The 27,158-nt window shown below is 46.3% G+C and overlaps 2 protein-coding genes across 3 annotated transcripts; both read right to left on the bottom strand.

Moving 5' to 3' along the window:
• Positions 1-1,089: 1,089 nt before the first annotated feature.
• Positions 1,090-4,283, bottom strand: RPS21 (ribosomal protein S21). The gene is made up of 6 exons (XM_066561609.1): positions 4,237-4,283; positions 3,668-3,754; positions 3,189-3,252; positions 2,087-2,158; positions 1,321-1,376; positions 1,090-1,147 (listed from the first exon to the last, which is right to left on the bottom strand). Exons 2-6 carry the CDS (start codon positions 3,715-3,717, stop codon positions 1,138-1,140), a joined length of 252 nt encoding a protein of 83 aa, XP_066417706.1. The 5' UTR covers positions 3,718-3,754; positions 4,237-4,283; the 3' UTR covers positions 1,090-1,137.
• Positions 4,284-5,131: 848 nt separating this feature from the next.
• CABLES2 (Cdk5 and Abl enzyme substrate 2) lies at positions 5,132-26,868 on the bottom strand. Of its 2 annotated transcripts, XM_066561400.1 has the most exons (10): positions 26,363-26,868; positions 14,728-14,799; positions 14,440-14,532; positions 13,619-13,696; positions 12,051-12,159; positions 11,348-11,513; positions 10,526-10,629; positions 10,050-10,156; positions 8,573-8,777; positions 5,132-8,146 (listed from the first exon to the last, which is right to left on the bottom strand). In XM_066561400.1, exons 1-10 carry the CDS (start codon positions 26,866-26,868, stop codon positions 8,006-8,008), a joined length of 1,581 nt encoding a protein of 526 aa, XP_066417497.1. In that variant the 3' UTR covers positions 5,132-8,005. The 2 variants fall into 2 exon arrangements, with proteins under 2 accessions (XP_066417497.1, XP_066417498.1); XM_066561401.1 differs by lacking the exon at positions 14,728-14,799.
• Between the last annotated feature and the right edge of the window lie 290 nt (positions 26,869-27,158).

Raw genomic sequence — 27,158 nt, 5'->3', positions numbered from 1 at the left:
TCCTGGAATAAAGGTTTAGTTATGGACTTCATTGTATCTATACAGTAGCTTACACTCTAAATCCTAATTTATTATTTGCAAAAAAATCTTATTAAAATTACTAAAAAGACCTCACACCACACTGTAACTCCACATTAACATGGCCTGATTTGCTCTGCCAATATTCAGTAGGTATCCATGGTGCCAAACCAGAACCTTCAAAACAAATATGCTGCACTTTGTCATGTCTGACAAGAAACACACAGATAAGGAGAAAGATAGCACACGTGGGCAGTTCAGCCATTTTCCTCAGTCCAGAGGGAACAGCATCCCTGCTCCAGGCTGTCCTGAGCCTCAGCTCCATGTGCAGCCACAGTAACTGGCAAACAAGTCAGAAATAAAGCACATGGTAACCTCTCTCAATGGTGACAGCTTGCAGCATAAACAGGAAAGCATCACCAAACAGCCTCTGTCACTTGGAACAGCTCTGGGAGGGTCTGTGCAGAGATCTGAGGGTGGAAAGTGCAGATGTTAACCCAGAGGTGACCACAGGCAGGGAAGTGTAATCTGGATTAACCTCTGAGCAATGGGCAGATCAGGATACACCACCAGGACAGGCCCTGTGTATTGTGGGTATTGTGGAACTGGTAAAATGCAGCTGACAGGGGAAATTTACCCTGTTACCTTATTTTATAACCCAAACCCATATATGACATTTATTTCAGTGATAATCACAAAGTGACAAATAAACCTGCTGTGTGCAAAAAAAATCTACCAACACAAAAGCAGCACCTGAAGAAAGGACAGACCCTTTCTTGAATCCTAACAAGAATTCTCTCAGTTTTTCCAGTGGAAAAGCAGCAAGCTCAGTTAGATTGCTACACTGCAAGTGTTCTGTTACAGATGCAAACTTATTAAATCTGGAAAAGAACAATGACAGTGAAGCCAAGAACAAAGTGGAAATCCTTGACTCTGGCACTGCTTTTCAAGCTGATTTAAGAATTCACAGTGAGAATCTGTATATTTTTAAGACACATTTCCAAGTCTTTCAAGACTAACTATAATAAACCCACTCATCTTTATGACTTGTACAAAAGACACAGCACAATGTAGTTTTGAACTGTTTATTTCACATGTTCCATCCTGGAGTTTCTTCAGTTAAAAGTTCCTACGAGAAAATGAAATAAACATTGTTACAAATGAGTTTGTACTCAAGTAAATATCTCTGACCTACTGTGTAATCATCCTATAAATACAATGTACAGATTGTCCTCCTAAAAGCTGGATTTGGGAATGCAAGTTCCCCCTGCAGGAGTTAGAGGGTAAGATAAACATACGTACTTGGACACAATTCCATCATTTTTTGCCAGACGCAAAATGGAGTCATCTGATTCACCCTGTAAAGAGAGAAAAGGAAATATTCTCAAAGGAAATATTCTCAAGTGCCCAGATAATTACTGACACATGTGGAAGGAAGAGAGGCAGCTGCAGCAGTTAGTGCAGACTAGTGTTTTCAAAATAAACTGTTTACTTTTTTGTCATCCTTAAGGGTAAGGAATTGCTCTTACTGCATAAAAATATGCATTTGGATGAACAACAAATTTATGGGCAAGTGGACTTGTGATGAACTCCTCATTTTAAAGTCAAGATAGTATCATCTCCAGTAATTATAAACAGATAAAAGCCAGAATTAGTACCTTGATACACATTCTTAAAAGAAAATCATTGGCATACTTTACTTTAAAAAAACAACAAACATCTCCAAAAGAAATTGATTATTCCAAGCAATCCAAGGCCCTGGCACAGGGTGCCCATTGAAGCTGTGGCTGCCCAGCTCCTGTAAATTTCCAAGGCCAGGCTGGACAGGGCTTGAAGCAACCTGGGACAGTGGAAGGTGTCCCTGCCCACAGGAGGGGTGGAATGAGATCATCCTTAAGGTCCCTCCAAACCAAACCTTTGGTGATTCTGTGAATTTGTTCACGTGTTTACTCTGCCCCAAAAAGCCCTGTGGAAACACTTCCCACAGTGTTTTCAGGGCCAGACACACAGCTAATTACTGACTAATGATCAGCAGCACAGCAGCTCTGCAGGTCAGCAAGGCACTCACCATTCTCCGGATGGGGCCGCAGATGGCGTAAGTCTTGAACTGGCCGTTCACCCTGCCTGTCACCTTGTCCACCTGCAATCACAGCAAAGTTTTACACTCTCACAGCACACTTGACAAGCACCCTAAAGTTAAAAACTGCAGAAAAATACTTGCAGCGTTGAGAAAATAAACCACAAAACCTCAAGGCAAACACTGGAGTTAGAAAGTCAACTACAATGATCTTTGCACAGCAAATTTGTAGCTACATAGTGCAGCCATTAAATTTAGTGGATCACACAGATTGACAAGAAGTGGTAGCTAAAAGAAAAAATATTTGAGTTCTGAACAAATGGAAAAGCTCTGTGTAAAGTAGATTTTCCTGCCTTTATTCTTTTTTTGTTTGTTTGTTTCTTTGAACTGAGGTCATATAATGGAAAATTGAACTTTTTGAAGAGGGAAAGGGACAGAGTTGTTACATGGGTAGGAAAATGTCCAAGCTGAGAGACAAACTGTCTCACTTTATCAAGCTGCTGAGACATTTAAGAGGAAAAAGACTAAAACATATAAATCATGGATTTAAACACTGTAGTGAACCCTGTAATACCAGGTGGGTTCATTTCCATGTTCTGCTAATCTCTGATACTTGAAAACAAGGAATAGGGATCAGAAGGGAATAGAGATCATTCACTGAAGGAGTGAAACATGGTGAACAAGAGAAGTACTTAACAATTGCAGGAAATCAGGCTGATTTTTAAAGGTTTCTTTCTTTTTGGATGAGATAATTCAGGGGACTCAGATTTTTAAAAGATGTGGGGATGTGGTCTCCCATTCAAGAACCAAATCAAGCTCTCTAGCTCATAAGCTACAGGAACATTGTGTCCAAAAAAATCCTGAAACCTGAATTTAATAAACAATTGGGAAAAAAAAAACCCAAATCATGCTACAAGGAGCTCAAATTGATTGGAAGCCACATGTATTAACCGGGAACCTGCAGAAGTCAAGGTCTGTTGTGACTTTCTTTACTGAATTACTGAAGATACATCACAAGCTGTTTAATTCTGTAGCTTTTATCAGAAGTTTAAAGGTTTAGCTCTCCCATCACATGTCCTGTGGATAAACTTACCTCAGAAATGTTTATCTGAATAGAAGCATGATCCTTAGCACCAATGATTCGGTTGCTAGCAGAGCTGAGGAATGAAGCAGGACAGATTTAAACAAAAGGAAACAGGCAGTGACAATGACAAAGAAAGCTACTAGAGCCAATTCTACAGGCAAATTAATGCAAAAGTAAGTCAAAGTAATTAATAAGATTAGTTCCTATGCCGTTTTTGCTGAAAGACACTACAGCTGTCAAAGACACTCAGGATGGAAATGCTCAGGGATCACAGGCTGTAAACCATATTTGACTTAATCTAATAAAATTCATACAAGTGGCTTATTTTTAGTGACTTTTTAAACTGCCAGCAAACTGATTTTTTTCTCCCCCTACAGATATTCACTGCTACAAAAAGCCCCTCTGCACAGGTGAGGGCTCTAGGGATGTTTTTGGGATGGATTTTGGGGGCCCCTCCAGCCCTGCCTGGCTCCTGGGTCCCTGCTCACCATTTCCGAGGGACATAAAGGTCCACGAACTCCCCAGCGTCGTTCTGCATCACGCCCTGTTCCTGCTGAGGCACTGAGCAGAGACACCTGCCAGAATCATGGAATATACCCGTTTGGAAGGGACCCACAAGGATCATGGAGTCCAAGGCCTGGCCTTGCACAGACCCCCCAACAACCCCACCCCGGTCATCCCTGGCAGCGCTGCCCAAACGCCCCTGGAGCTCTGGGGCTGTGCCCATCCCCCGGGACACTGCCTGGTTCTGGGGAAAAACCTTTTCCCAAAACCCACCCTCACGCTCCCTGACTCAGCTCCAGCCTCTCCCTTGAGTCTCATCGGTGACCACAGCGACCGGAGCCGTGAGGTGATGCTGGAGTCCGGCCGGGCCCACGGGCTGCAGCCGAACCTCTCGGGCAGAACCGTCCCCGCCCTCATCACCGCTCCCGGCCCCCATCGCTCCCACCGGCCCCGCTGCCCCGGCCCCCATCGCTCCCACCGGCCCCGCTGCCCTGACCCCCATGGTTCCACCCGGCCCCGCCGCCTTCCCCGGCCCCGCCGCCATCGCTCCCACCTCGCGCGCGGCCGGGCGGAAAGGAAGGGGCAGGGCCGGACACGGAATTACGTCACAGCGCCGCGAGCGCTTCCTGCACGGCCGCGTGACGTCACGGCTCGGCCCAGCCCCGCCGGGGATCGGGAACGGGGCCGGGCCCGGCCCTTCAGGGCCGTGGCGCTCGTACCCTGCCCTTCAGGGCCGTGGCGCTCGTACCCCTGCCCCCAGGACTGCCCCTCATTGCGGGCTGCTCACCTGAGCGGGCCCCTCAGGTGCCATTCCGAATGCAGCCGCTCCCGGTGCCGCTCCCTGGGCAGGCGGTTGGACGGGATGGGCTCCGCAGGTGCCTGCCGTGCTGAACCCCTGTGGGATTCTGTGAGCAGAGCAGCCCGGAACCCCCGCGGAAACCAACAGAGCGTTCCGAGCTACAGGGAGGGCCCGTGGAGGCCCCAGCGAGGATGAGGGGTCTGGAGTTTCTCTCTCAGGAGGACTCTGGAGGAGCTGCTCAATCCCTACAAATATCTCAGGAGAAGGGACTCTAGAGGAGCTGGGCCTGAGAGAGGCTCCTCAGTCCGTACCAGTATCTCCAAGGAGTGGCAGAAAATGTTGCCGGACTCTTTGTAGCAGTGCCCAGCAATCGGACAAGGAGAAATGGCCATAAACGAAAACACAAAAAATCCCACCTGAACCTGAGGAAGAATTTTCCATTAAGGGTGGCAGATGACTCAACAGCTGCCCGGGGACATCGGGCAGTCTCTGTCTCTGGAGACATTTCAAACCCACCTAACGCATTCCTGTGCCACCTGCCCCAGGTGAGCTGCCTGAGAAGCAGGGTCAGAGCAGGTGATCTCCAGAGGGCCCTTCCAACACCACCCATGCTGTTATTCCAAAATGAGACATTTGGTTACAAACCATGTACCAAAGCCAGGTTTTATTTCACAGCATCTTAATTTCACAGAAGAAAAAACAAACAAAAAACCCCGAAACAGGCTACAACTCAGACTTTTAAATAATGGAATATGACAAAACTAGATGAGTTTTTGTTTACAGGAAATGTACAGGCTCTTCTCAAGAGTTCTCCGTGCTGAGCCACCCCAGCAGCACCTTCACAAAGCACCGAGCCCCCTCGGTGTAAAGCTGTTTCTCTTCAGAGCAAGAGGAGTTTGGCTGTGCAAACGTGAACCGGCAGGTCTGGCTCTGGGTCCCGCGCTGAGTTTGTGAACACAAGGTACTGAGAGTCCTTTGCCACATGGTGGCAGCTTTTAGGTGAAAAAGGAGAGATTCCAGCACAGGGCTGCGAGCTGCGCTCTGGGAACGGCAAACCCGGCGGGCAGAGCAGCTGGAGCTGGGGGAGGATCGCTGCAGAAGGGCTGGATGTCCCTGCACGCACACAGGTTCCTGCAAAAGCCCCAGGCTCTGGGCAGCATCACCCCAAGCCCGAGCTCTGCCAGACACAGCTGGCACAGCCCTCGCTGCCCTGCGTCATCCTTGGCTTCCCAACTCGAGTGTGTGCCCGAGCCAAGGGCTAGAATAACTGTCAGACAACATTCAGCTTTCTGTAATTTAATGCTCCTTTATCCCAATTTGTTCTCCTGGAAGAAAACAAAAGCTTGCCGGTTTTATGACGTAAACCCACAGGTTCTGGGAGTGTAATTTCAGCCCAAATGGCCACTTGAACTAGACAAATTTCCACTGAATACAGACTGCAATGTGTTGCAAACCAAAGTGCGTTTTGTTCCCTCAGAAAGTTAATTTTGTTACAGAAAACTCTTTATACACTAAATAAAGAAGTTCCCAGAGAAAGACACGTTCAGATTTCATTCATGCCAATCAAGCTGTTCTGTAAGAAATTTCTTTGCTCTGTTGTACCTCTGGCCCCTCCACAATGCCTTGGGAAGTGGTGGAGCACCTCAGCTGTCTGCACCACTGTTTGCTAATTTGGAGGCTCATTACACACTAGATGTTTAGTACATCACTATTTCTGCATGCAAGGACAGTTATATTCAGTAGAAAGTTTAACTAGTAGGCAGTTTTTTAAAACCTTTTGGAAGATATCTGGCAAGCTTATTGTCTAAGCTATTAGCTACATCTTACTTCTGGAGACTGGAAAGTCCTTCTGTGTTAGAGAAATCACAAGCATATTAAACTTTACACAAATAATTTGAAGCTACATACAGCTGAACACAGTTACAAAAGGTTTGATAGTCACTGTAATTATTATATATGAAAAATACACTTTGAGCCCCACTCTGAGAGGAAGGGGCCCCAGTAAAGTTTGCTGCAATTCTAATGAAGCCAAATTAGCTTCAGACAAAACACAGCTGAAGAGCAAGGATTCAGCTTTGGTTTTGGCTACAACCAATATTTAATACAAGGAACAGGAATTTACATTACTTACATATTGGATAACAAGTCCCTGACCTCAGCATGAGGTCTGGCAGTTTATAAATCAAACTTAAATGACAACTTTCTCAGTTGGAATAACCAAGTATCAGTTTTGTTCCTTGCAAAGGGACCCAGTAACTTGTATCAATAATATTGCTTCAGAAAATAAATCCAAGAGCCAATACCACAGAAGGTTCCATGTGTAATCAAGAATTCATTCCCAACCTGGATACTGTAAAAATAAAGGAAGGAATAAGCCAAGGGGCAGAGAAGTTATTTGAACTCTAGAGAGCTGCTGGGCACCAGCCAGTAGTGGCTGCTCAGATGTGCAAGAAATGCCAGTTTTATGAGGACCATCACAGTGATGCAACGCTTGGAAGAACAGAGAGTAAAAAATGTAGCATTTTAAATACCGAGCATGCTTTGTTTCACTGGCCTCAGTTGGCAGCAGTAACTCTACTGGCTTCATATTTGCTCAGATAAGACCATCTATAATACAGTCAATCCTAAAAAAGGTGCTTATTTCAGGCTACAGAACAGAGAAACAAATAAAACCCCTAAATTAAACATTTGACAGCAAATTGCTCTTACTCAAGTGCTCATCTTCCACTCAAGAGTGAATTAGGATGGCAATCACTTGCCAGCTACCTCACTCAATGTGTGGTACTTCATGACAGGCTTTCAAACCAATTTTCCTTCTAAAGCAAAATGTATATTTTAAAGTTATTTATAGTAAATAAATTGAAATGGAGTAATTTCAATCTCGCTACTTATAGATCATAGAATAGATGCCCTGTATATTATTAGTGCAGATATACTGGAATTGTTTTCCTTGTATGCAAGGCCAATGCAGGTAAAGAATAAATGGCTATACAAATTCAGGATTCCCCACTAAATAACAGAACTAACTTAAAAAGTACTGGTACCAGACCAGCCAGTTTTAGGCACATCTTTAAAAAAATAAAGTATGCATTTCATTAATGTAAAAATGTGAGAAGGTTCTTAGAAACATCTGAACTTTATGGTGCACTGGAATGGAAGTGATGTTCCTTCAGTTTCAAGGAATACAATAAAGGCTTAAAACAAAACAAAATAAAAAGAACCAATACCATAGTATTCTTCATAGGGAAGAACAGTTTTAGTAAAACCAGGAAGATAAATAAGGAATAATAAGCAGCCATGACAGCTGACTGGTGAATATTTGTGCTTTAAATGTCCAAAAGAGAACAAAAGTTCAATAACTCTTCTCGTACCATGTCCTAGATTTGGCATCTGTGTCCACAGACCTCGACAGTTCCCATCACCCTGCAGCCTTCCCAACGAGCTGAGCCAGTGGCAGCTCCACAGGCAGCATCCTGGGGTGGGATCCCAGCACAGCTGGATGCTGGCTGGGAGGGAGCTTTGGTTAAGACTGTTGTGTGAGCCGTCTGTAATGAGGTAAAACTTGGTTTTCAGGGAGATACAGAGCCAGTTCCAAAGCCACGAGGACGGTGAATTCGAAACCAATGAGATCCCTTCTGTTGAATCTGAATCTCTCTTCTAGTTTCTATCACGGTGGTAACAAAACAAAACAAAGGAGGGGAGAAAGAATCAGTTAATCCAGGTGATTTCAAGGCATTGTTAGATTAAGTCTGTGATGCACGGCCTGAGCTGTATTTTCAGAATCAAACCAGCTTATCAGCTCAGCTGTGACACCCACACAACTGTTACTGCTTCTCTGGCAAACATATACAAGTGCAAAAATAACTTCATTGGAGGATCAGTAAGATACTAGCCTGCACCAGGGAGATAGTTTTAATGAATTAAAAAAAAAAAAAACAAAGCAAGGAAGAGCCCTAATGAGACATAAAACTGGCTGAAAGAGCTGGTCTTCCATACAAGCACGTGCCACTGAAAACTTTGCATTTAATCTTTGCCTATGAGCTAGGGAGGAGGTTCTGAGAGCAGCTGCAACAAGGCTCATAGCACTTACATCTATTAGGTGTTTCACTTCGTGTTTCCTGAGGTCACTGCTGATCTTGGCTGCCAGCAGAACACAAGCACCAGCGCACAGTTTGCGGTTCTGTTTGTTGAGCTTGCCTTGGAGGACGAGCTTCTCAAAGTAAACGTAAGCCATGGAGACAGTCACTGGCTCCAGACTGCACTCCTCACTCAGGTTTCTCATCTCTCTCTTTAAACTGGGAATAGGAGAAAAGACACCCCCCCCCAAACATGACAGATTTTATTAAATGCTGTGGAAATACTGCAACTGAGAGGAGCATATGGGCAAGACTCCTCTTTGGAAAACCATGACAAGTATTATCCTAGAGTGGAAAAGCCCAGCTGGTGCTGATGCACAAACTGATTTCACCTGGCTGACAACATCCACTGTGGTAGAACAATTCCTCAGCTGCCCATAAACACCAGAGCTTAGCTGCCTCATTAACACACAGGCTATTGCTGTAGGATTTCTTCTGGGTTCCCAAACTGGTTTGTGATTCAGATCATAAGAGTGAACCACTCTGACCTACAGAAAACCACGGCAGAGCCCTGCAGATGACAGCAGCTGCTGCACAGAGACCTGTCTGGGGGACACCTTGTGTAAGAGCCAGGTGTGAGGGGAAGGCAGCCTGCTTTGCACACTCCCCACACAGCCAGCCCTTCACCTCAGCATTCAGCAGGCTTGGAGGTGGATGGCTCCTGCCAGGGCTGCCATCCACACTGCAGCTGCACAATCTCTGCAGGAACACACTGCTCTGAACTGCTGCAAAGAGGAGCATGCAGGACTCGGACAGGACAGAACTGCCCAAGCAAACCTTCCCCTGGAGCTGAGCTACACCCGGCCCTGGTGACTCAGCAGAATCGTGTTCAAGCTGGCTATTTCAACAGGCTCTGATTGCATCAAACACCAGCAAGATTACAGCTCTCTGAAGGTGCAACAGTGCATCTTGGTGAGGAGCAACCAGATGCATTTACTCAAGGATGAGAAATTCTGTGTGGCCTCCACAAAAAGCTTTTCTTTACCAAGTCTCCCCAGATCTAACACTCTTTATCCTACAATCTTGTTAGAGTCTGTGGTCATCAGTAAGTCTGGTAATTGAAAGGCAAAAATAGCCAGAGGGCCCAGAAAGCCAATCCAGTTGGAGGGGATTGCACTGCAGCCAAGCAATCAGGTTACAAGGGTTTGTTTCAAAGCTAATGCTACTCCACTGTTAATTGGCTCCTAGTGTTAGTACACCACAGTTGGTGAAACAAAACCCTTGAGGTGGAACTTTGAAAACCAACTGTTACCCTTTCTCAGCATCCTAAAGATTCCAGTACAGGGCTGTCATCCTACAAGTCAGCTCAACTGACAACAGGAGATTAGTGTTTAATCATATATGCTATTAATAGAGTTAGTATTTGCTGCATACAAGTGCAGCCTCAGACAGTGTGGATGATGTCCTTGTTACTCAAGGTTTATTTCTTACCTCCTAATTTTGCTCAGTGTCAACTTGATATGAGGAAACTTCTCTCTAAAGGTTTCATTCATATCCTTTTTAAGGTCTGAAGGTTTCACATACTCTATGACTGTAGTCTGAAATGCAAGAAGCAAAATTTATCATTTGTCTTGTGAACAGGACTGACAGCCAAACAACTCTTCCAAAAACACTAATGCAAAGGCAAACTTGAGTTTAATTATTCACAATTTAACATTTCTGAAATGTCCCAAAGTTGAATCCCAACTATAGACAAAGTCTTTAAAAAAAGTAAGCAAATGGTTACAAGAAGTAAATTACAACATTAAGACAGGTTGGCCTTTGACAAGCTCAATGTACAAACTCAACTGTTTGTATTTTTTCTAATCAATTATCAGAAAAAACCACTTTTTCTTCCTCAAAAAAAAGCTCTTTATAGGAGGATCTGTCAGGGAGTCCCTCCTCTTTCAGGTATGCCAGTCACTCACCATGTAGGAGGCAAAGATGAGAACACGTTTATGTTTTCCACAGGGCCACTGAGGATCATCCAGAAGATTTGGATCATACTCTGCAGCTTCTCCAGCTTCACTTCCTGAGGGAATGAGGAAAGCACATTGGGTCACCAGAAGAAGAGCTTTAAATTCCCTGTTTCCTCCTTAAGAAAGTTTTCAAATAGCAAACATTAAGTGTTGGCAGATCTCAAAGTACAGGCAAATTGCAGCTACAGGCACCTGCTTGCATTTCATAAATGCACCAGTCACAAATTAGAACAATTAAATAAACCACACAAACTCTTTCTCCACCACACACACATCATGCCTGACACACCATTTTAGATTTAGTGCAAACTGAGTTTGCATCTACAAATTTACCCAGAAAACAACTGCCCAACACTGAATTCTTTTGCCTGTCCTTTTCACAGACAGCAGAGTTGTGTCAGATTTGCTCTTTTACACAAGAGAAAGGATTCTTGGTACAAACTCTGGCTTATGCATTGTTACTGTGCTAGAAGGCAAGGAGAACCACCTGGATCCACGTACACCAGATGTTTCTTGGTGAGAAATATAAAACTTTACATTCCCAAGGAAAAGCTTTGTGCCTCCTGAATGGCATAAACAGAACTAGGTCAGATATATGGAGGCTGTAAGGAGTTTGTGGAAACCTCTGTCCTAAGGCCCATCATTTGCACTGCACTAAGGAGCTGCAGCACCTCCATCCCTACAACACTGACCACCTGCAGTTGTCTCAGACAAATCTCTGCCTTTTCTGCTGTGTGCACCAGTGATGACAGAGCTGTCTGCTGTCCTTACCAATGTCTGTCCCTGCTGGTATTGTTTTTGCTGTCACAGGTTTGTATCTTGATCCAGGAAGACTCCGGGGAGCACTGGCTCGACAGGGGGGAACAGCACCGTAGGCGTCGGCTTTGCGAACAACCAGAGCGTTGGTCGGGTACAGGAATTTTGCATAGGACACAACCTGAAAGAAGAGAAAGTTGTAGTGGTTATGGAGGGAAATTTCCTGAAAAGCTCATTTCCAGACACCTAGGATTTACCAAATCAGAGTCCCCTAGAGTCTGGATTTGGGAGTGGGGAGCTTGGAACTGTAAGACAGGAGGAAGGGAAAAGTTGGATGAGGCATGCCTTGTTTTCACAACTTTAAAATGAAGAGATGTAGAAGATTTGGTGGGATGGCAAAGAAAAGGAAAGAATCACAATTAAATTCTGGCATTATAAATTTAACTAAAGCAGTATGAATTTCATCCATATTTCTAACAGAATGTCACTCACATGTCGCCTCACATAGCAAAGCCAACTCAATTCTCCAGAAACAGAGGCAGAAGCAATAACAAGCTTCAGCAGCCTTTTCAGAAGTAGCATTATCACAAGCCACAATTTCAAACTAGGGGTCTGCTCTGAAAAGCCACAGTTCTCACATAATGGACAGCAAAGCACTGCACAAATTGATTTGTCTCAGCATGAAATGGTCCTGGGGTGAAAAAATAAATGTCCTTACCTTGCCATCAGCACCCAGCTCTACTCCTTCCAGTCCAAGCACCATCTCAGTAGATACTGAAACTCCCCCAGAAGGATGTCGCTGTTTCTGTCCTTCCATTTTCAGATCACTAAATGCAGGTAAAAAAGAGCACTATTACAGAATGCAAGCCATGCTTCCCATGGTAAACACCAGCCAACACCACCAGGTCAGAGTTCTCCTGTGTGGAAAAAAGCCAACCCTTCCCTGCCACCTCCAGGAGAGCATTAGTTTTTAAATACTCTTTTCAAAATGTGGAGATGTTCATTAACTAAAGAATCAGATTTCATTTCAGTTTAACACAAATCTATCAATCTGCCTATTGAAGGTAAACTGGTTTTAATATGGTCTTTCTGCACAAGACCACACCATTCCCAACCTTCTAATGTTCAAAAACATAACAGCAAAGTTGATTTACATTACTTGTTTTCCAGGATTAGAAACCTGCCTTTCAAGAGCAAATTTGCAACCCCTGTGCACACAAGCTCAAGTTCAGAATGAAGCTTCAAGTCTCTGTGTCAACGATGGCAGCACATGGCTTTGTCACCAATATTCCAATACAAAATCCAGTTTTCAAATGAAGAACTGCCTTGCCAGCTTGCAAGCAGAACAGCACAGTGCTCAGAACTGCTCTGAAATAGCTCCAGTGACCTTGCTGCCTTTCTATTATGTGGGAGAATATTTTCCCATCAACTATTTTTATGGCATGTATTTGCATACAATACAATTCCCACGACTAAGCATCCGTTTCCTTTGTCCATAAGTTACTGACAGGACAGAAGTGACAACACAATTGTTTTGCCAGAACAGAATTAGTGTTTTGTATGGTATATTTGTAGATAACAGACCTTCACAGAATGGACTTAAACTTCACAAGGGACTGAAGAAAGACGCAGGGAAATCCAGTTTGTGGGTTTTGTTTCTCATAAATGATCATACTGACAGTTGTAAATAAAAATGTAGTCCAAACACTAAAAGCAGTGTGAATCAGTCCAAACTGTTTCTGCTTTTCTTAGGTTGCAAATAGTGACATTCACGGCTTAAAACTGAGAAACAGAAGAACACCTTTAACTTATTTAGGTGCAAATTCACTATAAAACCTTGAGAATTTCCACTGAAGGCAACATCACCCTTCCCTGAAACTCCCTGTGCTTTTTTCCTGACACCACTGTTGGTGGCTCTAAAGACAGTTGATTTCTGACCATTTCAGGAGTATAGAAAACCTACCCAGCAGCCAATCACATTATCTGTTCAAAGTTGATTTCAGAGATTTCACAGGACTGGAGTGCTTTAAAATGTGAATAAACAGTGGAAGAAAAGTCTGCTTTTTCCAGTATTTTTCTCTTGGAGCTGGAATGAACACTTTGACACTGTGGCAGTGTCTGGTTTCACTGCTCTGACAGCAAGCTCTTGTCCTTACACATGAATGGCAGGTTGAATAGGCTCACTTGCTTCAGAACAGGAGACACCAAGCACACTCATTTCAGGAGATCTCTTGAAACAACAGAGCAGACATTTCAACATTTCCCAGAGCAGCTGAAGAGGCTCACCTGATCCGTAGCCCCTCCCCGTAAGGTAGGATAGAAAACGCCACGCACAGGGTTCGTTTGGCACAGATCAGCACTATCCTGGAGCAGATGGGGAAAGATCAGGGTATCAATTAAGATCCAGAAGTTACAAAGCAGCTTTTTATGGGGTATTAACACAAGGCTCTTCTTATCTTGCTCTGCAAGTCATAGATACTGCCATGGATTTAACATTTTCAGAAAGCAGCAGAAGAGCAGAGGTTTAACATTGACCCTGCAGGTCCTTGGGGCTCTCTATCAAACCTCAGTGTTTAGGACCCGCCATCACCTTGGGAGCAACTCAAAGGAGATCCCAGTCCTTAAATATATATCTATATTTATGTAATTTTTACATAAACCTTATATTCTACATTTAGATGAAACCTCACACTTCTATTAATAATAAACACAAATGCAGCCTCCCTTTCTCTTCTGCTCAGCAACCATGAGCCAAGAATTTGGCTAAACCAAGCCATTCTCCTTAATGGCTTCTCCATTTCTTCTCCATTCTCAGCTCTGACCTCTCTGTGCCAGAGATAAAGAAAGTGAGAGAAATAAGAAAAGTGAGAGAAGGAAAGAGAGAATGATTTAACCTCCTCAGAGTGGGACGGCAGAATCATCAGTGTATTGCTGCAAATGTAGCAGATATGAGCACCTACCACTTTTGACAGAAGTCTCAATAAAGCTAACAAGGCCCCAGGGGCATCCTCTAATTCTCACTGATATTAAATGTCTCACTGCATGGAACTGGAGGCTGCTTCCTACTGCACACAAATACAGGGGGAACCTCAATCTCCACATGTTACCTGCTGTTCTTGGTGTCATACTGCCTCATGTTCTTGATGAAGTGCATCTTCTTCAAACTTTTGTGTCTTGGAGACCCAGATATATGCTTGGTTCTGCAATGATAAAAAAAGAAAAACAAACAAAAAAAGCCAAATCTGTTAAGTGTTCTGAGAAAAATTCATGCCAGTTGTATGATCAGATGGCAGCACTAGCATGCAGGACCTCAAATATTGGCGTGGAAGAGGGTGGAGGGAGGAGAGGACTGCATGCAACGAGCTGAGGTTAATGCTGCTTTTGAAAACAAGTACCTTCGGACACTGGCATATTCCACTATGTCTTCTAAAAAGTCTAGAGAGCAGCGCTGGGAGATAAAACGCCTTCTGCAAAATGCACAACACCACGAAGAGTGAACAGCATTAGTTCATGGCCTCTGAGTTTATGAACTGCAACAGATCTATGAGCTCTTAGGATGCACGGCAGGCTTTCTGGATTTTTGTTTTTATTGCAAGAGTGCTTAACTAAGAGTTTAAAATTCCTTAAAAGGCCAAGAACTTGTCTCCCCCTCTAGGACCCTCGAAGTACATATTTATACCAACTTCATCAACAAGACCATTCATTATCTGCCACACAGAGGAACGCCTACCTATAAGTTAAACACCTAAAAAGCTTCCAAATACTCATTTAAAATCTGGCAAGAATGTCACAAAAGGATCCCTCCATCAAGGCAGGGGAATCAATAATTTTCTATCAATTTAAGCTCAGATACAGGTACATCTGTATGATGACCAAACATCTGTGTGCATTCTCCATTCAGAACAGCTGTCTCCAGCTCCAGGAGTCAGCAGACTGAGAGTCTGTGGCTGCAGCTCAATAAAACTGACAGATCTCTCTGAGAAACAATAGAGAGGGTTATTAGAGGAAGCAAAAAGTATTTGGCATCCATGTGAAGTCCCAGAATGGAAGATGCAAGAATAATAGTAGGGCTCACGTGAGTTAGTGTAACAGTAATAGGATATTATGTTCAAGCAAAAAAAAACAGACTTTGCCAAAGTAAGATGCATTACTATTGTCCAAGTCAAGTCTTTCTTTGTTGGTAGAGATTTACAAATGAATTGTGCAACTCTGATTGCAATTTCTATAGGAACAATGCACTCTGCCAGCAAAAAGCTGACACTACAACTATCAGAGTCTGTATTTTCTGCCTTTGTTTGAGCATGCATTATGCTACACTTTTAGCACAAGCCATGTGCGCTCAAGCCCAAGGTTTTCTTCCCAAGTAAGACAGGAACTCAACTAATGGGCAGTGCTGCCATGGAACTCAATGCAGAAGCAGCACAAGACAAAAGTCACAGGACTCTGGTTTGACAAGACCAGCTTCTGGAAAAACAAAACAAAAAAAACCCAAAAAAAACAAAAAAAAAACCAAAAAATCAAACCTCAAGCTGCAGCAGAGCAGACTCTCAGCTGCACTGTTCAGGCACTCTTAAAAGGAAGTAAAGCTCAGAACTCAAACAGGTAGGAGGATGAAAAATTAAGTGTCCCTTTCTGCAAACACAAGGGAGACAAGCACTCCCACAGGACTAACACCTTCAGTATTGCTAGAGACTGCCTCCTACAAATCCACAGCCATTAAGGTGCAACTGGAGAACATTCCTGGCACAGCTTCAACAGCCTCCACCAGCACTTCAGTTTTAAAATTATTACTGGTTTGCTGCTTTTCAGCAAGAATGGCACAGGAATGTTTAACACTTTCACATTTACACAGCTCTCCAGTCTAATCTAGCATCTAAAGTTCAATAAAAAACCCTTGATGAAATGAGGAAGTAACTGCAAACCTCCTGGCTCTAAGGCAGTTGGTAACATCCACAACCTTCCTCCCCTCCCAGGGGAGACCTGGCTGGATGGAGACAGAAAGACGCCATGTATGGCAAGCAGAGGGAAAACACAGCTAATGCCAGTGGGCACTGGTACAAAAAAAGCACACAGTTCTGTTCAAGGATGCTTGGTGTGAGTAACAGGATGGACTGGGACAGCCATGGCTAGATCCTAACTCCTAACTCCATGGTGGAGACTCAGCCAGGGTGCTACACCTTCTCAACACCCCCTTGTTTTCTCAGGAACAGGGACAAGAGTGCCAAACACCTGAACCGAGAGCAGATCTGGAAGTAAAACCCTGCTGCAGCGAGGGGAAGATCCCACCCCTTGACTCAGAACCACAATGACTCATCCCCACTCTGCCAACAGGAAACTTCATTTTTAGCTACACTTGTAAATAATTTCTGCCCTCAGCGAAGCTGTCACCTTGGAGGAATCCCTGATGCTGAGCCAGACGCTCTCCCTCAAATCCCAAAAGGGGGTGTATGTAAAGAATTCTCACTGACCCAGAGTACCTGAAACAGTTTCTAGGCCCAGCTCAACACCTTCAAGCAACACAGCACCCTCAGCATGTTCCAAGAGTCACTAGTGCAGTACTTAGAGAATGCACCAAATTCTGACACTTTTTGAGCAATCTGCACTTATAAATATGCACACACACATATATTTGCTTTAGTTTGAGTGCTCTTCTCATGCAGCCAACTCACACTTGCACAACAGGCTGCACTGGGTCACTCCAGTGACTGCTAACTTTGATGACAAAAAAATGTCAAGTCACCTATGCTGTGCTAAGCAGCTTCACCCAGGATACACTTCTTGCTCTGGTCCATGGAATTCAAAGGATTTTAAGTGGTTTACACAGTGTGTTCGTTGCTGGAAGCAACCTAAATACTAAGAATACCAACATCTCTACAAATACTGAGTTATGTTATGCAGCCTTACCCATTTGTGACCTGGCAATTTGCAATTGAAATACCCAATATTAAAATGTTCATGGGTTCCATGGAGCAGGCTGTAATTCCAACAGAAAGTCCAAACATGCCTGTCGGCCAGCACCAGCCACTGCCGTGACAAGCTATAGAGGGTTTGGGTGCTTGCATGTCCCTGACCAGGAGCTCATTTTTGGGTGCTTCCCAGCCTTTTATTTCAGGAGCCAATAAAGCCAAAGCAGGACACTCCCAGACCATTAAAACAGCAACTGTGTTTACAGAGCCAGAACCTCGAGGGGACCCATCAAGAGCAAAAACACACAGAGCCCCTGCCCAGAGATAAGGGGCTATCAAGCAGAGGAATTCTAGATTACGCCTTGGCTCCTTATCTCCATGTGCACACCCGGGCTCACACAATCCAACACTGCTGCCAAATCCCTGACCAGCTGAACATGCACTTAAAAAAGCCCACAAAAACCTCTTGTGTTCAGGAAAATACCCAACAAATTATCTTCAGAGCTACATTTTGACTCCTGCCCAGGGAAGCAGTAGCCAGCCCACACATTTGTTCTTCCTGATGGATCTCCCACTGAGGAAACTCAATGTTTGAGTGCTTCCAGCTTCAGAGCCGTCCTCTCCTGGTCCTGCCAGGGTCCCACTGAAACCCTCTGCAGAGGCTGGACACTGGATAAGCAGCAGTGGGATGCCCAGCCCTGAGGGTGACACAGCTCTGCAGTGCTCCCAGCAGGACAGGACACAGCTAAGAGCAATCTATGTATAGCAATGGTAATCCCTACGTGTCCTGTCTGATGAATGGAAACAAGAAAGCTTGTTAAGTCACAGCTCCAGATTAGGGAACACTGACCTTTCTGCTGGCTTGCCAAGAGTTTTCTCCCTCCTCTCACTTGCACTGAGCTACCTGCAGACACCCAGGAGGACAAAGATGTTCCTGCAGTTGGAAGTGTGCAAGTTCTTCAGCAGGTACTGAATGCAAGGGATGCTGGCCTCGTGCTGTCAGATGTGGCTTGAGGCACAGACAAGCCCTGTCCACTCCTGCTGCTGGGCCACTAACAGTCCTCTAAGGCACTCCCTTGGGCAGCATGGCCCTACTCTGCACTCACAAATTCTGCAACAAACAGCCCTCACAAATCCTCTTTTAACCCCTTAAAGTAGGGCCTTAACCCCCAGTACTGGGCCTGACAGTGGCCAGTGGTGCAGCTGCCATTTGGCCACTTTGAAGCTCCTTTCCATTTTGTCCTTCTGGCTCCTACATTTCTGCCACAGCAGGTGAACTGACCAGCTGGCCTCCTGAAGGATGAAACTGAAAGCTTCTAAAATCTCACAGTGGTTCTCCCCCAGGCTGATGAACCCCCATCCCTCTCAGGGACATCCCTCCCCAGATAGCCACAGTTCAACCAACCTTCAGATGGTTCCACCAACACAGCACCCCAAGTTCATCCTACGCTGTGATCTCTTGTTCTCATCACCCCCAGGATCACCAAGCCCTGCATCAGGACTGTTCAAAGATGCTGCCAAAGCTGCCCATCCTCCAAGGGGCCCAGCAGTGTGGATTTGTTTCCATTGGAGCTGCATCCATGGCCCTGCAGATGCTGCATGCACGCACAGAGACACACCCCAGGCACTGGGCTAAAATTAGCAGCAGGGCTGATACCCTCTGCTGCTCTTTAGCCATCCATACTGCCAGCAGATGAGTGGAATGGGGGAGGTCAAGGATTTTTAATTACTGTGGAAAATTAGGGCCTAATAGAATTCGGTTTCCTATTTCTCACTCGAGTTTTATTTTAATATGATGTCCCTTTCTAATGTCCTTTACAGGCCTCAGTATGATCACATTTGTCAAGAGGTTGAGTTATTAATATAACAAGGACAAAAAATAATTTATTGGTTTTTGGAAGCACTAGCTTAAAAACAACTGTCAAAGGTAATTTGCTCAAGAAATCCAGATCCCAAATCCTGTTTACAACAGGAAGACATACCTGTCAGCTTTGTTTTTCCAAGATATATTTTAAAGATTAAGTTGTATTGTTTTCATTCCTTAAGGCAAGACAACAAACAGATATGAACTGTGCTTGGGCTTCACTCGGTAAAATCCAGGCATTGGGGAATTAAGAAAGCTACTCCTTGTATTTAAGCTTACTTTTTAGCAGGTGCCATTTCTCCTGCAGCCCAGGAGACATTCAGAGATTTCAGAGTGTGTGAGTGGGAGCATCCCTGTTCTGCTATCAGTGCCCTGTGCCTCACCACCCTCGGCGCTCACACTAATGAGTTTCCTGCTCAAGAGCAGATTGAGTACAGCTCACTGGGAGCAACAAGCTCTCAGTAATTAAAGCCAAAAGAAACCCAGACTGCATTTACACTGAATCACATCAAAACCATGTCTTTGGTAAAACAAATGACTTCTCAAAGGATCTGTGTCATGAAGAGCCCAGCACTGAGCAGGCCATTTTCATGGCTGGATGGTTTCAGCTCAGATGCTCCTTGAGAGGCAGAGAAGAAAGAGACTTTGCATCACCAAGAGTATGTGCACAGCTCAGTGCTCCTTCCTCACAAAGTCAGCTCTCGCTGTTTTATGGCACCACAAACATGTATTTGGATTGCAGGCCTGTCCCAGGAGCTTTCTGACATTTAAGTACCAGCTTGCCAGAGAATAAATACAAGTCTCACAGCAGGGCTAGTTTAACTTATTCATTTTAATCTTCATTTTAAAGGATGAACTGAAACCAGCCACATGAGTATGAAAAATACTTTTAGGCTACAGAGCAGGTCCCTCTATGAGAGCCCAGGATGAAGGAGGAGGCCCAACTCCTTCAGCTTTGTGTTCCTACTCAAGGTTTGCTTGCAAAATTGAAAGGGCACCAGGGGCTTTCCTGCTGGTCCCAAACAGCCAGGAGAAAATCCTGCACTCCTCCACCAGTAAAGCCACATGCAAGGGAAGAATGTGTCACACAGCCCATGGAACAGATGAGAATGAGCAGAAATGAAGTGTAATTTGAATGAAGGTGGAGGCCGAGTAAGTGGGAAGCTCACTAAGCCTGGAGAGTTTTAAATACTAATAAGGAAAGAAATTAGATAATCTTCACAGCAGCTGCTACTTCATTGCTGATTCACAACCACATATGATTAAGACCCAATAGAGAATGAGCTTTATATTCATTGAGTTTCATAAATCACATTGTTTTGGTGCTCAGAGTGTTTAGACAATGCAAGGAGAAAATAATGCCTTCCAGTAAGTATTGTGAAAGCCCAGCTGTTGCAACAGAACCACCAAACCAGATGTAAAGTTTGCTGTGCCCACAGCCCTCTCCTAAAGCTCACTCCTAAAATCCCTGCTGCTGCTCACAAAGCATTCACCACCAGCATTTCTCCAAATTTCTCCCAGTTTCTGAAGGTGTTCATAGCTCACCAACCTGGCTGCCCCCTGTGCTTTGTGCTCTGCTTACTCAGCACTGCACTGCTGACCAAAACAGGCACGTGAAATGCAGAGCGTGTCCTTGATGACACTCTGGGCATTATGCTAGAAATATTCATGCACTTCACTGAGAGATGATGCTGTCATTTCATCATGTGCCTTGCTAAATAAAAGCCTTCAGCACAATAAACTCCCAAGCTGAAAAAAAAAAGCGAGAAGAAAAAAAGAAAGAGAAAGAGAGAAGCTCTTAACTAGGAAGGAGAAAATTAAAACTGGTGACTGGAGGAAACCAAATCAAAGTGAGTTTAAAGAGGTCCCACAGTGTTTTTATGGGCACCTGGATTTTTCCATTTCATTAGCCATCCCCTTCAATGCACAGCCAAGAGGTTGCAGCTTTACTAGGACAAAATTTGATGCTTAAACTGCAGCAGCCACAACAGAGCAAGGGCAAATCCATCCTTGCTGTTGAGCAAGCAGCCCTGACCAGCAGCAGTTCAGCCCATGCTGTGGGGACCCCAAATTGAACCAGCTGCCCAGGTCTGCACTTGGGTACCACCACCTGAGCAAGAGCTGGCACAAGAGGAGCACTCCCTGGAGAAGAGCTCCAGGATCACAGCCTCAGCAATGGGGTCAGCTGGCAGCAAGCTTTGAGTTTTAAGGGCTTGGTAGGTCTTGTGAAACAGAGGGCCAGCTTAAAGTTCTTCCTTTAACACCTTTTCAGGAAATAGGTAAATTCCTCTTACAGTAGATTACAGTAACTCCAGGTGAATTCCAGTTACAGTAGGTTAAATACACAACAGCTGTAAACCAAAGGTCAGGAGTTTGGAGCTCTGTCTGAAGAACTGGGTTGACTGAGTGGCTTTAGCAGAGCACCTTCCACCTGCAGTCACCTGCTTTATCAGCAATACCTTGTGCTCATTAAAGAGCCTAAATTTCATTGTGCATTTTTAAAACTCCAACTACAGAGCCAGACACCTTCAGAACAACCTTCAAAAGAAGGCTCAAAAATATCTTCAAGCTCGCTCAGCCTGACAGCCTCACAGCTTTAACTGGTTGACAGATGGAAAATAGGAGAACACAGTATTTAATATACCATATATCTAATATACTATATATAACTAAATCATTACTTTTAATATTCTATTCTGTAACACTCCTATAGGACTTCCTCACTGGAGGTTTGAATGGGATTCCCAAAATTAAGTTATTCTGGTTTTTATATTTAATTTGGTAGCATTTTCATTCTTGGCTGATGAGTCCTTGACTTGAAGCAAGACAACATCATTCTGACTACCCTCATCACCTCCTGCAGAAAGGAGCTCTGAGCTGGAATCCCCAAACCTGCAGCATCCTGAAATCCACTGCCAGGCCTCCTGTATCCCTCTGAAAAGCTGCAGAATCCATCCACAGGTAAAATCAGCTGCAAGTGCAGATAATTGTGCACAGACTACTCCTGCCTGGAGAGCAAAGATCTCTTTAAAGCCTCTGGACTGTCTAAATTGAAGAGGTCAAATGACCTTGGTGTTGGAAGTGTCTCGGATTGCCTGACCCAGACCCATTCACAGGAGTGCACAGGATACAAGGACTTGGATGTTCTGATCTCCAAGTTTCCTGCTAGGCATACAACTCACTTCTTCTGCTTAATTTATCTGGCTGGGAATGTCCACAGGCAGCTATAAAACACTTAATAGTGGACACATGTAATTCACCTGCAGTCGAGAATAGGAGAGAAATCTGCTGAAGCAACCTGGGGAGGAGACTGCAGCCTTAACATTCCAGCTGACTTTTAAATGAAGTTCAGGCTTAGAATATGCTCATTTTGAGCCTCAAGCAGCACATCCCAGTCTGCTGTTCACCTCTGAAAGGTCAAAGCTTGTCATCTTTGACAGAGCTCACTGCTTCCTGAAAGGCACCATGGGCCCTGCTTGTTCCAAATTTGGTTCAAAATTTAAACGGAGACTTTTTATTTCATCCATCTTAACAATTTCTGTTTATTAGCAGAGGGGTTTTTATAAAAATATTTATATTCCTTGAAGTGACAACAGCAGCCAAGCTGACAGTAGGACAAAACAACACATTAACAACCATAAGTATAAAATCCTGACAAAGCACTTTTGCTTTTGCTGTTCCACCCACAAAACTAATCTGATCACACCTATGTCAGCAATCTGCCATCCAATTAACACTCAAAAGCAGAGTAGGTCCAGAGTGTTGCTGTTATCAACTACTGTTTAAACTCCCACTTTCAAAATGACCTAAATTTGCTGATAAATCAGAAATGACTGAGCTATCACAAACACTCAGTTCAGCTCCCTGACCACTGAACTCCAAGGACATTAAAGCATCAGTCACAAATAATTTAGTCTCTGTGTTTATTCTTAGGCCCAGCAAAATGCAGCAAATTATGGCAAAACCAGCTGCTTTTACATTAGGCTATAATGAAACCTCAGAAGCACAACAAGCATTGACATCCAGGGCTGTTGTTTCCATTTTTCATGCTTTCATAACCTGGCTATTTCCAGGGCTCTCTGCTATCTGTGTTTCCCCAGAAAGCTCTGCCAGTTTCAGACCCAGCTGCAGAAATTCATTAGAAATCTGTGAATGCCGATTTGTTCCCTGTTTGCTGCCTCCCTCCACTGCTTTCTGTGAGGCTCGTTCTCGGAAAGAACAAAAGAACAGAGCAAGATGGAAAAGGAGAAGGGAAGAGGGATGGCAAGCAGAGCAGGCAAGCTGGTATAACACAGCATTTTAATTTAAGATCCTGTAAACAGAAGATTCCTTAGGAAAATCAAAGTGGAAGGGTAAAGTCATTCAGTTTATAACGCTCAGCCAGCAGCACAATGAAACTGAGCACCCAGGTTTGAATGGTGCCTCTGGTAAGTTTCCATCCTAAAGGACCTGAGAGCTATGGAGGAGCTCCAGGTTACAGCAGGTGAGCAGATCTGTGGTGCAGATCCTGCCTGTTACCAATAACCAGCCCCCAGCTCGAGCAGAGGCGCTGTCACACCCTGCCCTGAGCCACGCTGGCCGCTCTCATCGGCTTCTTGCAACCTCTCAGTCAAGTCAAACAAGGTCAAGTTTTGTAATAAAGCTCTGCCCCATGATACTGTCAGTAGATAGAGATGCTGATAGTAGATAGAGATCTCCATGGATCAGGGCAAGCCCCAGCAGGATGAAATTCCCAGACATGGCACAAGACTGGCCACTGAACACAGGCAGAGTGAGTCTGGAGACCCTGCAGCAGTGATCCTCGTGCATCTGAGGAAAATTCCAAGCAGCTCTTGACAGTGACTCCAAAAGGACTGTGAAGAGAACAGCTGCCTAAAGTGGGCACCAAGGATGAAAAGTCCAGGATGGCAGAGCAGATTCCACTTCCCCTTCCCTCCACCAACTTCACTGGCCTGTACCTCTGCATGATGCAGTTAACGATCTAGAACAGCAACACTGCTGTATGGCAAAACAATTCTCAGATTCCCAAGTCCTGATAAAAGAAGATCCATTTTGTAATTGCAGATTTTGGAATCTTAGTTTGCAAACAGCTCACCCAACACAGAAGGGGATTGAGTAAAAGCACCACTGTCCTGAAGGACATTCCTCCTGCAATTCCCTGAATTATTCCTCATGTATTTCCAACAAGAAGAGATGCCTCTGCTCAGTGGGGATGGAGAGATAGTCTGTCACAGACCAAAGCATGAAACTGTCCAGTGAAAACTAAAGAGGTAAGTCACTCACACTGTTAGTTGACAGTGAAACCGTCACTACAGAGGGATGGCCCATTTCACCCACTCCTGTGTGACAGGGGTGAGGTACATTGGCTCTAACACGTCTCCACAGGCAGCACAAAACTGTCCTTTTGTCAGAAGATGTGTGTGTCCATGTGAAGATGTGAATCTCCTGTCTGATGGTTACAGCAGATGCTCTTTTTCTTTCAAGATGAAAACCAGATGAACTCTCACTAAATCACCCTCAAAAGTAGTATGCAAACTGATCAATACAACATTCTGTTCCAACCAGATCTTCCATGGTTTATTTTGTCATTACTCAGACAGAAGCCTTTTGATTCCCTTGATTGCCTCTTGCACTTCTCTCTACCTTTTATTTCTGATTCATCATTCTTTCCAGCCAGATTGATTAGAATTACTGTAGTGGAACAGCTCAAACTTGATGCCAAAGAAAGAGGCAGGAAGGACATCAAGTGAGAAGATCCAAGGAATATTTTCTTAGTGTCCTATTGACTTGGCATGGGAAGGGGAAGGACCATCTCTCCAGAACTCTGCACGCACAGGCACAACGAAAGCCACATCCACAAAGGGAACTGTGCTTTGAAACTCTTGATGCAAACCCTGCCCTCAAGAGCTTTGCCTACAATATAAAAGCAATGAAATTAAACCACACAGCACCTCCTGTGCTGGCTTTTGTGGACCAGGAGTGCTGGATAGAAGTTGTTCCACAGCAACACCGGCACTCCAGGCTTGCCTGCTCAACAAGCGGCACACAGCTACAGAATACAGGGCACCCAGCTGGAGCCACAGCTTCAATTTCTCCAACAAACAAGGAGGGAAAGGTCTCTTCCACGACAAGAAAAGGAGTAAGTGAAAATAACGTTTCAAGAGGAAAACACCCCAGGAGCGATAACACATGAGGACCCCCCACATTACTGACAAACAACTACTTCTCTTCAAATTCACCTCAACCTGCAAGCTGGGGATACACAGGACATCTCCACAGCGAGATGCACGCTGAAAGGGGATACCCATCAACTGCATTAGCAACCCCCCCAGCTTTAAAGCACGGACAACATCTCTATTTCAGCTCACTGACAATGCTCTCGAAGCCACTGTAAAGACCACAGAGACTTAAAGCCTTTGATACTGCTGCCTATCTGCAGGCTCAGAGGGCCAGCTCACTTTACAGAGCTGTTTATGCAAGAAACGGCCTGAAAAGAGTTCTTTCAGAGCTCAAATCCCCAAGATATGAGCGAGAGCCTGCCTTCCAGTCGATTAGAAAAGCAACACTTTCAGCCTGACAGAAGTCCCTTGGAATCGCAATGGAAATCCTGCTCTGAAGGCCAGAGCATCCTCCCCCGAGGCTGACAAGTTCCCTGTGCACAAGCATTCATTAACACACAGTTGCAGAGACAAGCAGCACAAGAGCAGGAGAAGGCACGACACCAGCAGTGCAGGAAGCGCTCTGCCTAACAGTGACCCTGGCAGCTTCATCTGGAAACAGAGAAATGCAGAAACCGGGCTGGGGAAAAGCAGAAGGCAGGGTTCAGGGTACCGCAAACCTGCAGACAGAGCCTCAGCGAGAGATCCCCTGCGCAGATCCCCATCACCATCCGCCGCTGCGCCGGCCGGGGCATCCTCCGCGTCCCCGGGCCCGAGCGGCGTTGCCGAGGCGGCGGCAGCGCGGGCCGGGCAGCGCTCCCCGGCCGGATCCCCGCGCACCTCCGGCCGGGTCGCCGGGCCAGGTGCTGCCTCCGGGGGCCACCACGGGGCCGGCGCCGCCTCCCGCGGCCGCTGTCCCCGGAGGCGCCCGTTTCCCATGCCCCGCTCCCCCCTCCCGGAGCCGCCGGCCGGCCGAGGGCCCTGGGAAAGTCCGGCTCTTCCCAGGCCCGCGGGGGGTCCCGGCGCTTCCCACGGCCCGCGGGGTCAGCGCGGCGGGGGCGGGCGTGTGGGCTGGCCCGGCGAGCCCCGGCCCCTCACTCACCTCTGCCGCTGCGCCTCCAGAGCGAAGCCGCCGCCCGCCGCGCTCTGCGTGGGGCTCAGCAGCCCCGGGGCGCCCGGCTTGGGGGCCGCCAGCATCCCCGGCAGGGCGGGCGGAGCCGGGGGCGGCGGGCACAGCGGGCCGCCCAGCAGCAGCTGCGGCAGGAAGATGCCCCCGCGGGCGGGGTCCGCATCCCCCTTGGCTCCGGCGGCGGCGAGCGCGGGCACGCCGGGCAGGAGCAGGGCGGGCGGCGGCTGGCATACGGGCGGCGGGGGCAGCAGGCGCGGGGGGGCTCCGGCCGGCTCCGCTGCCGCCTCTTCCCCGTCGCCCGGGCCGGCGGGCAGCGGCGGCTTCTCGGCGGGCGGGCAGGGCGGCCGCCCGTCCAGGGAGATGTTGTTGAGGAAGAAGAGGGCGGCCTGCCGCCGCCGGGAGTCGCCCCGCTTGCGCGGCGGCGGCTGCTCGCGGGGCGGGCGGGGAGGCGGGGAGCCGCACGCCGTGGCCGCAGCCATTCTCCGAATGAGCCGCGGCCGCCCGGGCGGGGCGGCTGGAACGCAGCGCGGCCGGGGGCTCGCGCGCCCATTGGCCGCGTCGCGCCCGAATGCAAATGAGCCCGGCGGCGGCCCCGCGGCCATTGGCTGCCCGCGCGAGGCCCCGCCCCCGGCCCGCGGGGCCGTGCCCGTGCTGGCGCCGCCGGCGGGGGCAGCGCCCGGAGCCCCGCGGGGACGGGGCGGCCCCGGCACCCCCCGACCCTCCCCGGCCTCTCCCTCTGCTCCCTCGGCGGTTCCCGGCCGCGGCCACG

The sequence above is a fragment of the Molothrus aeneus genome, chromosome 17 (genome assembly GCF_037042795.1).
Source record: "Molothrus aeneus isolate 106 chromosome 17, BPBGC_Maene_1.0, whole genome shotgun sequence".
Lineage (NCBI taxonomy): Eukaryota > Metazoa > Chordata > Aves > Passeriformes > Icteridae > Molothrus > Molothrus aeneus.
This window is presented reverse-complemented; position numbering and strand designations above follow the sequence as displayed.